The sequence below is a fragment of the Cylas formicarius genome, unplaced genomic scaffold (genome assembly GCF_029955315.1).
Source record: "Cylas formicarius isolate icCylForm1 unplaced genomic scaffold, icCylForm1.1 PGA_scaffold_1__22_contigs__length_36826433, whole genome shotgun sequence".
In the NCBI taxonomy this organism is placed as follows: domain Eukaryota; kingdom Metazoa; phylum Arthropoda; class Insecta; order Coleoptera; family Brentidae; genus Cylas; species Cylas formicarius.
In genome coordinates, this window is record NW_026844264.1 from 7,938,516 (window position 1) to 7,953,804 (window position 15,289).

Consider the following 15,289-nt stretch of genomic DNA (forward strand, 5'->3'; position numbering starts at 1 on the left):
AGGAAGTTCTCTTAAGTCATTGCGCAATAGCGCAATAGTGGCCAAAATCTAACCAACATTGAAATTTATCTTCCTCAGCTGGCTAGCTTCCCAACTGTTGATGATAATTTAACAACAACGGAGTTATTAATGGATAATGATATTGTTACTGAAGTATTTTTTTATAGAGTACTTCTGCTTTTCTGGTTAATGGGCACTTTATAACCGGAGTTCACTGTATAGAGTTTGCTAGGTATTCTTTTGCAAAGGTTATATGAGGTCCTTTTATTTCACTGGCCAATATGCTGCCGAGTACATTGTGCCACCCTTGCTTTGTATTTGCTTTATTATTTATTACTTATTATTGACTTTGTTTTTATATGATTTATAATGTTTCTAAATCATAATCATCGTTTTTTTAGTATCATCTCTCCGAACTACACTTTTAGTGTCTCTGTCAACAACTTAATTGGACTGCTCAGACTTTAACCTTTAAGAAGAACCTTTAACCGACTTTATTGAGCTCTCCACATTTTTATCATGCTTTTTACTGGTTTGCAATAATTAACAACATATCTAGTCCTAACTTTAGCTACATTAGAACTACTGAAAACTATTTCCGCTTGCTAATACCTGTAATACCATCTGCATGCCAGGCAACCCCTGCAGCTCTGTTCGCATTAGAGATAAAATCATCATAGTCGGGCGTAATTGGGATAATACCTATAAAGTTTTAACCTTTGATTTCCGATTTAGTTATCCACGCGTGTTACCACTCGGATAGTTAATCGTGGCAAAGGGGGTAAAGTTTTGATTTAACGATTGTAATAGAGCATATTTTGATCGAAAATCAGCGAAAACAGGGTCCGAAGCAAAACCCGCCGGCCCATTCGTCGTTATGTATAAAGCCTAGTCGACGAAGTGACGTTTATTGGATTAGGGTCATTTATCATATTTTCGGTCAAACTTTGAGTTGTTCGGGAAGTTGTCCGGAAACGGTGTGTGACACGGGATACTTAACGACTTTAAATTGTTGACAATTTTCCGAATTTTACACACCTATCAATGAAAAAAATGGTTTAAATATAAATTTATTAAAAATGACATACATTATACGTAAAATCTGTCATAAACTTCAAATAAACCCAAACACCACCTAATTGTATTATAATACTGATATTAAGGTGTATTGAAGGTATATTTATGGGTGTATAAATATAAAAATTAATAATAAAGTCAATTTAAAAAAAAGGACTAGAATTTCCAAGAAAATATTTGAGGAACCCCGCTGTTAGAGCTTTCAATAAAGTTTAGAACTATTGAACAATAGTAATGTAAACAATATTCGACAACAATCTCATACAGTTTTAAAAAGTTAGAGAAGTAGCAAGAAAAGCAATTCTAAATTATAAAAGAGATAGCTAGAGGCACATCTAACATAATAACAAGCGAATATGAAAAAGTAAACTGTAACTGAAAGTCAGTTAATAAAGAGACTTGGTACTCTTTCCAATGATATGTTAGAAAACCTTCCCCAACTCCTGGAAAGAAACAATAGTGAGTCCCATCCCTAAACTGAAACAAAAGTTTTAGACCAATTAGCCGAACCTGCTGCATGAATAAAAGGCTCGAGAGAATGGTGAACAACAGACTTAGACTTCAGAGATACCAAGAAAGTAACAACTTCTTTTTCTCTTACCAAGCAGAGTAGAGATAGAAACGATCGACGATCGATCATCTAGTACTGCTTGATCATATACAGGAAGTCTTTAGAAAAGGAGAGCACTTGATATTGAAATTGTTTTATACAAAAAGAGCTTTCGACTTGACGTGACGTTTCTCAGTACTAGGCAAACTCAATAAACTAGGTTTAAAGAGTCAAGAGTCATTCCTCTCAAACAGAACTTTTAAAGTCGGATATGACGATACTTACTCAACATCTAGGCTACTGGAGGTCAGCATTCTATACGGAACAACACTTAGAGTTGAAAGCAGTGGTAAAAAAGTTGGAGATTTTGCTTCAATTATATAAATCCCTCATTCTGTCAAAAATTGACTAGGCAGTATTGTATATTCATCCGCGAGAATTAACTTACTGGATTCACTAGATCGGGTTCAACATATAAAAATTTGGTATTACTTGGGTGATTTTCCAATAACATCAATCCAGAGCCTCTACTGTAGATCTGGATTGATGCCACTAAATCTACGAAAACGGAATTCCTATTCTTCAATATGCGAGATTACTCCGGTAGAAGTATCACATGTCCATTAGCAGTAAGATGTAGAGTATCTCGAAAAAGATGGTGTTAACCTACCAACGAAACTGGTAGACGATGGTGAGATTGCAATAACATTTTTGCTTCTAAAAAACTGATTTTGTACATTTAATACATTTTTTACCTAATAGCACTTGTTCTGCCATTGTAATTTTATTGTATACAATTTTAATATAGTTTGCTACCTCATTTGCATGCACGATATTGTGGACTTATTTTTGACTGACTTGACGTGTTCCATAATAAATTATCATTTTATTCTAAATACGTTGAATAAAAATATGATTATTATTTTTACTCTCGGTGCTAAATTGTCAATGTAAAATATTTCCATCTTTTTATTTAATTAATCTTATTATTTACATATTGAGTTCGTTTCGATTTGTTTTAGTTAGTTTGTATTGGTCAGACAACACTTAACTGACTTAAATTTCAAGTCATTTTTCTTTCTTATATATACATATAATGTATTAGGTGGAGTTTAAGAAAAGCAAAATTTCTTGTGAGTAAAAGAGGAGGTATGTTGTCATGCCAATCGGCAAGAAATACAATCAAAGCTTGGATAAATGAAGAAACTCTCGCAAAGTGGCTGCTAAAAAACGCAAGTTATGAAAAGACCAAAACTGAAAATTCTTTTAGACTCGGACACCGCAGTAAACTGCAGAGCACATAATGTCGAAAGAATCACACAATAATAGGTGGAGGCAAAAACTTCTGATTTAAGTATTCGAATAAGTTACGCTCTCATAAAACAACAGATAATCAGCTCGCAGCGACATGCCATAACAAAAGAATAAAATAGGACAGTAGAATTTGTGTGGCCTTTCTCAAAATATAATTACAATTTGTATTGATTTTTAATGATCTTATACACCAATTCATCAATGAATTCGTGCATAGATTCGCCAGGAGGCGTAATTAGCATTTCATTGTTAAAACACGGTTCAAAAAAATTTTCTAATACCAACTATAGCTAAACTGAGTACTGTTTTAAAGCTGAGACAAATTGAAATTACAAAATAATTATTATTTATGAAAAAATTATTTCCTAAAAATCTCCTTGCTAATAATTATTCTTAGTTTTATGATAAAGCAAAAGCAAAACACAAATCATAAATCATTCTTACAATACAAGAAATGGAGAAAAGGGAATTGTTATAATAGATGGGCGTCAAAATCAAATGAATCAAATATATTGCTTTTAAAGAACATCTCAAGAAATGTATTCTATTTGTGAACCTGGAAGCAATAAATAACTGAAGAAATATAAATGCATAAAGAACAAAAAGTAAAAGAAATTTTATAAAACATACATATATGACAAAAAAACATAAATAACAAAAAAAGGAAAAAGTCTAAGATTTACTAGTAAGATTTGTTTATCTTCAATGTCAAATTAAAAAATAGTATTTGTTTGTTTTAATTTTTTTTTACATTATATTAGGATAAATTTTATATGTTTTAAAGTAAAATAAATTTTACAAAATACACATATATGACAAAAAACGTAAATAACAAAAAAAGGAAGGGAATGTAAAAAACAAAAAGTATAAGACTTACAAGAAAGATTTATCTGTTTTCAATGTCAAATTAAAAAGTAGCATTTGTATTATATTTTTATTTATTTATATTTTTATATGTAGAAATTTGAATTATTAGCATTAGTCACTTTCTGCAATATCTGTCAGGGTAAACTTGTGAAATGTGATCCCGCACGCAACTTAAGCGTTTAGGGATAATCATTTGTTAATTTTTGTAGATGTTCCTTGAATGTGACGTATTATTTTAAACTTATAATTAACGTTGTTAACTGGATAAACACATATTATATTATTATTATTATCATTTTCAATATCTCTGATAGCAAAGTAGTGGAAGGTGTTCGAACATTTTCGGAAATAAATGTTTGTACCATGAGTGACCGACTGCATTGCTTACGTTGCCACCAGATGGCGTTTTCTGACATAACCGCAACGAGAATAATTTTATAGAAAAGACCATAACCCCCACAATAGAAAAATTATTAGGCCAATAGATAGTCAAAAAAGGTCCAACAACCCAGTGAAAACCGCATCTAAAACTAAAAAAAAGTTTAATTTTTTGAAACATTTCCTCTTTATGGGCTATTACTAATATTCAAATATCCACAATTTACCAAAGTTACCAAACGACAATTGGTGGTCACAATTTCGGAAACTCGCATATAATTGACCTAACATTTTTTTTCAAGTTGCTATAAGACAACTACCTCAACCTCGTTGAAATAATTTTAAAACCTCCATCACAGAATATGGAAGACTAATCATAAATTCGCATCTGGTTAGTAGTTCGCATTCGAAAACGGTCTTATTCACATTTAACCGAAAATAATTTTCCTCGCGAGTAAAGCGAACCTCAAAACGACCGCCAAAAAATCACCAGGTTTAAAATTAAATCTTATAAAGTCGGTTCGGCGGCGCGAATAAACCGTAATCGAATTGTAAATGTAACGCATTTCCCGCAGGTATCGGAATAATCTGCAACATTTCCCGTCGATCCGTAGGCGAATGGCTCTGCGAGAGGCGAAGCGGCTCAAAACTTTACCAGCGATATGGTGGATAGCAAACGGTGAGATTGATATAGATGAAGCAAAAATCGCTACTAGAACAAAATACAAGAGAGATTTTCTTAACACCAAAAGCGCCAAAGGGGTCAATTTGTCATTTTTAATAGTTATTTGTTCTAAATCTTCTGAACCAAGGGCACTATGGGGTTAGCTATTTTTGACATTTACTATTTTTATGTTATGTACACGTTCAACTAAGCTAAGCTCGCCAATATCATCCTACGCACGATTGTTGTTGTCTATTGTTGTAAGCATCTCAATGATTCTGAACCAGAACAAATAGCCAACCAAATAGCAATGGATGACTCTGGTGGAGAAGATGATTGTAGCGTGGAAGACGACGAATCAGTACATTTCCAAAGAGAAATGAGTTTCAGCGAATCATGCGATTCTGAGAAAGTGACCAGAGGATACCATAAAAAATGGATCTACTGCAACCGAAGATTTGTATCCAATTAACTTCGATGCTTACGTAAAATAATAAAAAGCCCGTAATTTCAAAGAAAACAATTATTGCAGTAAACTATATTAGATTTTGTGTTTAATATGCATGTTTCTCCTACTTTTCAATATGAATAGTACTGAAACCATTGATGGTGGACGTCAGCGCGATAAAAATGGATTTCTGTTGTAATATATGTGTCATCAAGTTGCCACATTCCAAACTGAAGAAAACCGTGCTAAAGAAATCAATAGTAATAGTAAGAGGCATATAATTGAATAATGTTGACTGCACTGCTCATTCCTGAACCAATTTTGCGACACATAATTACTGAAGCTGAAGCTCGCCGTATGAATAAAAGTGAATATACAATTACACTAGAGAAACTTTAGGCATTTATTGCTTCACTCTATGTTCAGTGGGTCTTAAAGTGCGGTGTAATGGATTATGATCTCTTATTGTCTAAGGATTGGGAATATGATTTTTTGGAAAGACAATGAGCCGTAATCGTTTTCGTAGCATAGTGCTATATCTGAGATTTGACGAACGACAAACTCGATCTGAGAGGCTCAAATTTGCGTTGGTATCATTTGCTTGGGATAAGTTTATTGAAAATTGCATAGCTTATAACAGTTGATCCAACAGCTATTTCCCATAGAAATAGCCAATATATGGCTAATAAATCAGACACGTTTGGCATCAAATTTTGGATGGTCAGGGATGCCAAATTCAAATATATGTGCAATGCATTTCCCTATCCTGGAAAAGATGATCATCGTTCTAGAGTTGTGAGCCTTCCCGAAAATATGGTGTGGCGCCTTATGAAACCATTTTTTAAGAAAAACATTTTTTTACGTCTGTAAAATTGGTTAAGCGTCTGGTAGAAGCTAAAACCGCAATCCTTGGTACAGTAAATAGGATTCGAGAAGAGATACCAGGCGAAATAAAATTGGGTAAAGCACCTCTCTACGATACAAAACTTTTACAGCATGAAAGCTGCACACTAACTGTATACCAAAGAAAAATAAAAATGTTCGCATTCTGAGTACCATGCACAATAATATTGAACTATAGCTTGTACCCAAAGCGCCAACTAGTTTTTAAATATGTCGTAAACAGCTTTTTATTTTAATAAATTAGCACACCTCTTAATTTTTGTCGATCCTGAAATATTTATATTAGAAAAAATTGTGGAGTCAAAATGACCCCTTATAGCGCTAATAGTATGCAGGAAATCTCAGAGGTGCCCTGTGGAATTCGAGTTTGCAAAATATGTTAAACCACTAGATATAAACAAAAAAATAAAACCAAAACAATGTAGGGTGGGGGAAATTACTGCTAAAACATTAAAACAATATTATAAGGACATCTTCCACCCTTCTAAGAACTGGTACTTGTTTGCATCATTTTTTTAATAAAAAGTGATGTCCATTATTTGGACAGTCATGTTATCGATCACCATCCTATTGCTGTTATTTATTATAACTTTATTATTATAGTCAACGGGAATAAAATATATAAATCAGCCCCAAAAATTGATTTGCGAAAAAAAATAGTGCAGAACAAATTAAGGTAAATAATGTAAATAAATGAAAAAGAAAAATCAAAAAGAAATGGATGATAACTGGCTTATTAAAATAAGTTTAATAATCCAAATCTCCAGTACATAAAAAAAATAAATAACATTAATAAAAACAAACTTCGGCATCTAATAAAAAATACTAAATAGCAAATAAATAAATGTGATGTTTCTTGCTCAGCTGCAACTCAGTTAATAAAATTTACACGAATAAAAAGAAACACATAAATAAAATGGATTACATAGTAAACGACAACGATATTCTGGATACAGAACTTAAACAATTTGCATACAAATTTAACCTATTCTATAGAGATCGGCGAAAAAATTTTGCTAAGGAAATCAAGCCGAGAGGTCCTTACAGAAATAATATCACAGACCTAGAAAATGCCATATTTCTAAGTGTTCTAGTATCATCAACGTCAAAAACGCAATTACATGGCATTAAATAAAAAAAATCTGACGGTTGGGCAATATCAAAAGCTAAAGTTGTATAGAAATATTGTGTGAAATATTAGAACCTCTCTCTCATGTAATCAATAAGAGCATTCAGCAGGAGTTTTTTCCAAAATGTTTCAAGAAAGGAATTATAACACGTTCATACAAAAGTGAAAACAGAGATTAAATCACAGATCATAGGCCAATAACAATTCATTAAAAAATTAGGTATTGATTTCGAGAAAGATGCTTGCACACATCCGTCATAATTTGTTCTTGCGCGTTTTTTTTAGTAAAGAATATAAAATATACAGGTTGGGTCAAAAAGCATATGTTAAATGTAACACCGTTTTTTTATTTCCATCTTCGAATTCTGCTTCAAAGTTGCATTCGAAACATAATTCAGGATGTTTTCATTAATTTGCCTTATGTCGTATCTAAATTTTCAATCCTCTTAATTCTGTAATTTTTCCTTCTACACTTCAAATGTGAAATATCACACAATCAAAAAACTCTAGTGGAGTAATATCTGAAGATCTTGCAGGTCATTCTACCAATCCACTATCCGGGAAATATTCAAGCATTCACATTCGAGCAAATCTGCCATATCAGACTGATTTAGGTTTAGGAAAGAAACTGCAAAAGTAGAAGATAGATAATTTTGAAGAAATTGTAAGTATAAAACAGTTATTCAAAATCCCCGCCCAAACATTTATTTTTTCTCGATATTGTGCACAATTTTTTCTCTCCAATAAGTAAAATTTTGTGTATTTACAGTAACAGTATCTAACAATAAAAAAAGTTGCACATTTCCATCGTAGCTGCACATAACTCTAGCCTGCGATCGGGACCATCTTCGTTCAGCTCCACTTTCTTCTTCTTTTAATACACCCAAAGCCTGGTTAACATCATTATTTGAAGTTACTTTAGAAGATTCTCCATGGGGATTATCCTCAACTTCAAATAAAATGTTAAATCCTGTGTTTTCATTAGTTTTTGCCCTACCTGGAGGTAGACGACCTTTTACATGTCTGTCTGGATAATTTGCGATTCAAAAATTTCAAACTCTTTTTTGAGTTCTCGGTTGTCTCCTTAACCAATAAAATTATAAATTTCAATTCTATGGATTTCATTTAGATGCGCCCTAATCATTTTCTTTAACGAAATGTAATTGTAAAAATTTAAGACTCTGCTGGTACTATCTAATTCCTGCTGATTCCAAAATTAAATTTGTGTTTTTGGTTGCTCAGTTATAAAGTAAGTAATTAAGAGGTAAAGTGGTGTTCCACTTAAAAAAGGAACTTGGTATCAACATCTGCTTTTTTCTGTTTGCTGCAGCACTCCTGACATTTTTCTTGAAATCCGAAGCCTGATTTATTAATGAATTTTTAGAAGATTCTCCATGGGGATTATCCTCAACTTCAAATAAAATGTTAAATCCTGTGTTTTCATTAGTTTTTGCCCTACCTGGAGGTAGACGACCTTTTACATGTCTGTCTGGATAATTTGCGATTCAAAAATTTCAAACTCTTTTTTGAGTTCTCGGTTGTCTCCTTAACCAATAAAATTATAAATTTCAATTCTATGGATTTCATTTAGATGCGCCCTAATCATTTTCTTTAACGAAATGTAATTGTAAAAATTTAAGACTCTGCTGGTACTATCTAATTCCTGCTGATTCCAAAATTAAATTTGTGTTTTTGGTTGCTCAGTTATAAAGTAAGTAATTAAGAGGTAAAGTGGTGTTCCACTTAAAAAAGGAACTTGGTATCAACATCTGCTTTTTTCTGTTTGCTGCAGCACTCCCGACATTTTTCTTGAAATCCGAAGCCTGATTTATTAATGAATTTTCGCCGTTCACTATATATTAAAATCAATGTAATAAACTTCAAAGAAATAAAGGAATTTTATAATGAAAAGCTAAATGTTGTTTTTATAGACGAGACCTTCATAACGTTTCGGGAAAAAACAATCTTAAACTTAGGCTAAGTTCCCTTACGTAAGTTTAACAGTTTTAACAGTGGCCACATTGTTGTTGCTTAAATCTATAGCTGCTAATACATTTGTTTGTAAGCGGTTTACCGGTTATTGTATTAAAAAAAAATAAAAAACATGGAAATATTAAAATATTTTTATTTTGGACAAACATCATTCAAATGATATAACGTAATAACCAGCTAATACTAACTAGTTCCCACAGACCTGCAGTTCGCCTGAGAGGGAAAGCAATCCAACAACCTTGATTTTGAATTTGTGGCATATTAAAAAATTTTAAATAGGAAAATGCAGTTTGAGCAAGACGCGAATATACGGAAATCCACGGCGGTGGCGGCCATAAAGAATATTTTCAACGTATTTATTTATCACTTCAGAATGAAGAATTAGACGTCATCTTATATTATCGTGATAAAATGTATTTTGAATTTTTTAGCTTTGCCCGCGCTTCAAAATATGGCCATAAGTAAAATACAGAAGAGTCATACATTTATTACGTTATATAGGTGGCATGTTTCTGAGATGACGTCATGCTGATTTGAAATAACGTATCTCCTATATTATTTGAATTTTAGCAATGATCGCTTACTAAACATATACAGTGGTATTTTTGATTGTTGTATGGCTAAGTTTGTTGCATTTTGAGCCCGTTCAATTACATTATCAATTTGCTGATTATATCTTCGCGGCATCTTGCAAGAGTTTATAAAGAGTTACAGCAAATCAATGTCAATTTGGACTAATATATTCTGAAAGCCACTTAACCCAAACCGACATTGACTGTTACAAAGAAAAGAGGGTGATTTTTTTCAAAAAATTTGTGTCTCTATCAGTTGAAATAGATTAAACAAAACTAACAAAAAATGACGTCATTCCGGAAAGGAAATGCGTGTTTCAAAATTCGCTGACCATTGAGACGACTATTGTTTTTTGGTGCTTTTTGATACTGGCAACTAATCAGGGTGTCTCCAAAAAAGTTTATTGAGAACCAAAATGCAGTTTCAAAATACTGAATTGTATTTTTTAAATTTTAAGTCCTTGCATGATTTATTCAAGTGGCATCTTTTGCAGAACCTCAAGGAGAAAACTAAGACACATGTCATACTATGTCACAAAGACTAGAAATCGACCCTCTATTTTTTCATAACATTTTATGAACTGATGAATTTTGTGGACAGGAAATCCGAAAAAACATTTTTTTTATCAAAAGAAAATTGTAGGTCCCATATTTTATGAAGCTGTGTTATTGGGTGATGGATGCCAAAGAATCAGAAGATGTAAAAAGGTTTATCGATAATATGCAACTGAATGAGGTTGTCCAAACTATTTTGCAACAAATGGAGCATCTCTAGTAACGGACTAGCCAAACAATAAATAGAGAGAACGGATTGGAAGACACGGAACAAAGGTATGGCTAGCTCACTCTCCGGATCGACCTTTTTTATGGGTTCGTTTAAAAAATAAAATTTATTTTACTAGGCAAAGAAATATTAATATAATAAAAGCGGGAATTAGGACTGAAACAAATAATATTAATACCAATCATACTAAACCTATAAAAAAACTATCGACAATGTGTAGTCATAAACTGACCGAGTATGTTTTATAATCAAATTAATAATTATTGTTAGCAAATGTGTTTCTGTCATAACGGCAAAACAAATAATGAAACGATGAATGAAAAAAATGGCGAACCAAGGATTCACAAATGAAATTTTATTTTTTTTTCATTTTTTGTTTTAAATAACAAAAATAACAATAACGTATTATATATTTTTAAAATCAGCGCTTAAAGGGCTCTCATATAAGGGTATTATATTTATTACTTTCTATTATACCCTACAATACTTGTGTTAAACTTTTTTTCTAAAATCTGAAAGAAAAAAGCTAGTTATATATATGAAATATTTTAATAACTTTCCTTTCTTTTAAATAAATTTTATGTTGCGCCTTCTTTTTATTTGTTCAACGTTGCTTTAGAGACGAAACGTTCCTAGAACGCGGGGGGAAAAATACCTTTCGCAGGAATAATTCATTGCACCCTTCAGCGTCCGGCTTTCCGTTCCAATGGACGTGGCGGTACCTGAGGTTGCCAAGGAAATGGGTCCCGTCTAATTTCGTCACTTCCGCCACCAAACGGCGTACGTCTAACTTTTTGACTTTCGCGCAGTGTTTTTTGTACCTCCGCCTTTGCAATTCCTTCTCGTCCATTTCGCTCACTTCTCCCTGGGACGTCAGCCCCTCCTCCGCAACCTACGGGAAACGCGATGACTCACCCGATTGTTTGATTCCGCAGGATTTAGGGGGGAGCTTCGAAAGAAACCACAACGGAGCTTTTGACGCGAGAAATTTAATTCCCGTTTTCGGTGCATCGAAAACATCTCACACCCTTCGTCACAAGAGATAGACAAAAAAGAAGGTTGGATTTTATAAAAACAGATTTTCGATATTGCGGCTGATCATTTTATTATCTTTCCCTTTTGCAGTTCTCATGATGGATAATATAAAAAATTCATAATTGCCCATGGATTACCCTTTTTGTGTAGTCCAGCACAGGATAAATGGCCATGACTTGCTTGGGCTATGACCAACAATAAAAGTTTTATCGACAACATTAGTCGTGTTAGAGTCATTATTTGTTACATTTGGACCGTGGGTAGGAGAAAATTTCGGAATGGAGGAAAGTAACGAACCAACAGACAAGTGTGATTTAAATGTGTTCTGCAATAGGGGTTTTAAGTTCATGTCTGCATTTTTAAGGTAGATTTCGGTACAATAAGAGGCGAAAAAGCAGATTCTGACTCGAATCTAATCTAAATTGGCTATGCAAGGCAATGCCGAAGATGCCGATTTAGACTACTATTTGGAAGACATTGACCTCAAAATGTAACTGTTTTTATCAAAAAGTATAGTTTAAGTTAATATATGCAGTTTTGAAGCTGTTTTAGATACGATATGTTTAGGAAGAGACGATTTTGAATGGAATATGTTTGAAATAGGTGAAATAGGCTTTTAAATAGTAATCTGAAGCTTTAACGTAGATTTCATTCCGGTAAATTAAAAAAAATGCTGTTTTTGACTATGATCTGCCCGAAATCAAAAGGGGAAACCAATTATTTGTAGATTTCGGTACATTAAGAGGTGAAAAAGCAGATTCTGACTGGAATCTAATCGAAATCGGCAAGGCAAGGCAAGACCGCAGATGCCGATTTAGACTAGTATTTCATCGATATTGACATCAAAATTTAACTGTTTTTATCAAAAAATGGCAGTTTAAGCTGATATCTGCATAGGGTTTAAGATACGATATGTGTCGGAAAAACCGATTTAGGATTCTGTTTGAAATGAATAAGAAAAACCTTCTATCAATCCGAGGAGTGGTTTTTAAGTAATTTGCAGCTTTAACGTGGATTTTAGTCAGAATCTGCTTTTTCGATTCTTACTGTATCAAAATCTACCTCAAAAAATCAGGTTGATATCAGTACAATAAGAGGTGAAAAGGCAGATTCTGACTGGAATCTAATCAGAGTCGGCAACTATTTGAACCGGAAATTGCGCCTTTACGTCGATATCTGCTAGTTTATAAACGTTTTCGTTGCAATAAATGCTGAAGATCTCGATTTTGACTAGAATTTTAACAATGTTGAGATTAAAGCTGCAGATAGCTAATTAAAAACCCACTTTCTTGGATTGATAGTGGGTTTTAAAAGTATATAAAAGTAAAATGTATATAATACTTTATCTTTATTATCGAACAATTGCATATGCTGTTTCTGCGTATTGACATTTTAAAAATCTTACATGTAAATATTAGGCTATTAATTTTTGAAATTCTCTACTTTTATTTTTGTTATTTATTCTTGTATTTTATTTTCCGATATTTCGTTTTTGTTCTTTACGCATTTATATTTATGAAGTTATTTGTTGCTTCGAGGGCCGCAGAATAACTTTTTTGAGCTGATTTTTAAAAGCACCTAATGCCTTAATCCCCATCCAGGAAATTATAAAAACGGGCTTGTAAATGTATGTAAGATTTTTGTCCTTTACACTTATTTGTATCACATTCCCCTTTTCTCTATTTATTGTATTGTAAGAATGATTTATATTGCGCAGTTCGGTTTTGTTTTTAAAATTTTTAAAATAGTTGTTTTAAAAAATAATTTCCTTATCGTAAAACATTCCCTAAATAGCTATAATATAGAGTAATTTCTAGTTTTGTGGAAATATTTTTGAATAATTTTCAATTTTTTAAGTACACACAGTACACCTCCCCATTCCAAAATACCAGTGCACTAATGCATAATGAAGTGTTAGCATTTGGTTTTTATTTAAAAGGTTTCTAAAATTATTGAATTTGTAAATCTTACATCGTTTATTAGTGTTTATAAGCGTTTATACCATTTTAATTGTGTATCCATTGTTTTCCCAAAGTATTTTGTTTTATCTAACGACTTCGTTGAATATTGTATATGCGTATCTAAAGTGCTAAAATTCGGTAAACTCTTTTTCTTCATTCGCCGTAAGTGAAATACAGCCCAAGTGATTTTAAGATTATCCCAAAAATCATCTCATATAAGAAAACTTGGTCGTCCGCAAAACCACGGAGGGTCCCTGACCGGTTTACATAGGGCAAATTATTTATGTAACGATTGAATAATATTGGTACTAGAGCGGATCTCAACGGATAATGATTGACTAGAAAGGAACGATGTGACAAAGACATAATGAAAGTGTTTTAGGAATGGTGATGGTGAATGCTAGTCCTGAAACAATGTGCCAATTTCTGCATAAATTAAAAAAAAATGTATTATTTAGACAAAGCTTGTGTCGACACTCATAACATTATAAAGAAAGGGTAGCAAAATTCTTCATCGAACTTTATTTTAATTGTAACTAAATTTAAAGGAAGAAGAAAGCCCATTTCACACTATCGGTCGAGGGAAGGTTGAGTTGAGTGCCAGACGCTACTGTCAGCAAAAAAATCTACCATCAGGACCTAAAAAGTGAAATTTTTGCAAATCGGGTAAAAAATTCTCTTCTTTCTAATATCCAGCGTTTATGACTATGTACTAACGATCAGTAATGGAAAACCAAAATTAACCTTGAGCAATTTCATCAATAGAAAACCAACTCATACAGATCAACCACACTGCACCATCGATCTCAAAAATCCTCTGCGATTAATTTTTTAGTTTTCAGAGCAATATCTCTGTCTCAACCCGAATCCCTTAATCAGAAATTAATACATCTCATCTCAGTTCTTCTGTCAAAGAATTTCCGTTATCAACATATCAGACGGTCTATTCAGAAATAAACTTCACCAAAACCACTTACATAAAGTAAGTAAAATTTTACCCATTAAAAATAAAAAATTCTTTAAAAAAAACGTAACAACAAAACTCGATTCTCTACTTGTTCTATAATCTCCCAACATATACGATCGGTGAAGCATTAAATTCCTCTCGATACAGCAGGTGGTTACAGCATATTTGCACAGATTCAAACTATTGTGATTAATTTTTTTATTTTATATAATACGCAATACACCGTGTGGGGTTTGCTAGTCCTCCATCGGGCGCCTCCTCAGGTGGAATGCCTCTCAGATATAGGTGGTACTGGGGAAATGAAATACCCAGGGCTGACGAAAACCAGCAACTAGGAAGTGACTGTCTCCAGTGGAGTTTACTATACGACAGCGTCCATGTAAGTAGCGGCTGAGCAGAAAAACCTCTTAAAGCAACTGGAAACTACCGAGGCTACTAAAACCTTCGCAGGATTTTATAAGAACCCTCAGTCCCGGGCACGCCTTCAGTGAGAAGAAGGTGCTAAGAATATCCCGCCACTGTCCTAAAAAACAACAGAAGGTAATCGCTACTTGAAACGTTCGAAGTATGTACCAGGCTGGGAAAGATACCAACGTGATTAAAGAGATGAGGAAGAGGAAGATATGATAATCGAGTTTTCCAAAAAAC

The 15,289-nt window shown here is 33.0% G+C and overlaps 1 protein-coding gene across 9 annotated transcripts in view; it reads right to left on the bottom strand.

Annotated features, from left to right (window-relative positions):
• The window catches only part of LOC132696174 (protein still life, isoforms C/SIF type 2), a 255,922-nt gene that overhangs the window by 162,918 nt on the left and 77,715 nt on the right, over positions 1-15,289 (bottom strand). Inside the window, exon 2 of one of the 9 annotated variants that reach the window (XM_060660846.1) lies at positions 11,334-11,570. The exons of the other annotated variants lie outside the window; for them this stretch is intronic. Within the exon in view, the coding sequence (XP_060516829.1) occupies positions 11,334-11,570 (237 nt within the window). The remainder of the gene's footprint in view (positions 1-11,333; positions 11,571-15,289) is intronic. 9 annotated transcript variants of the gene reach the window in all.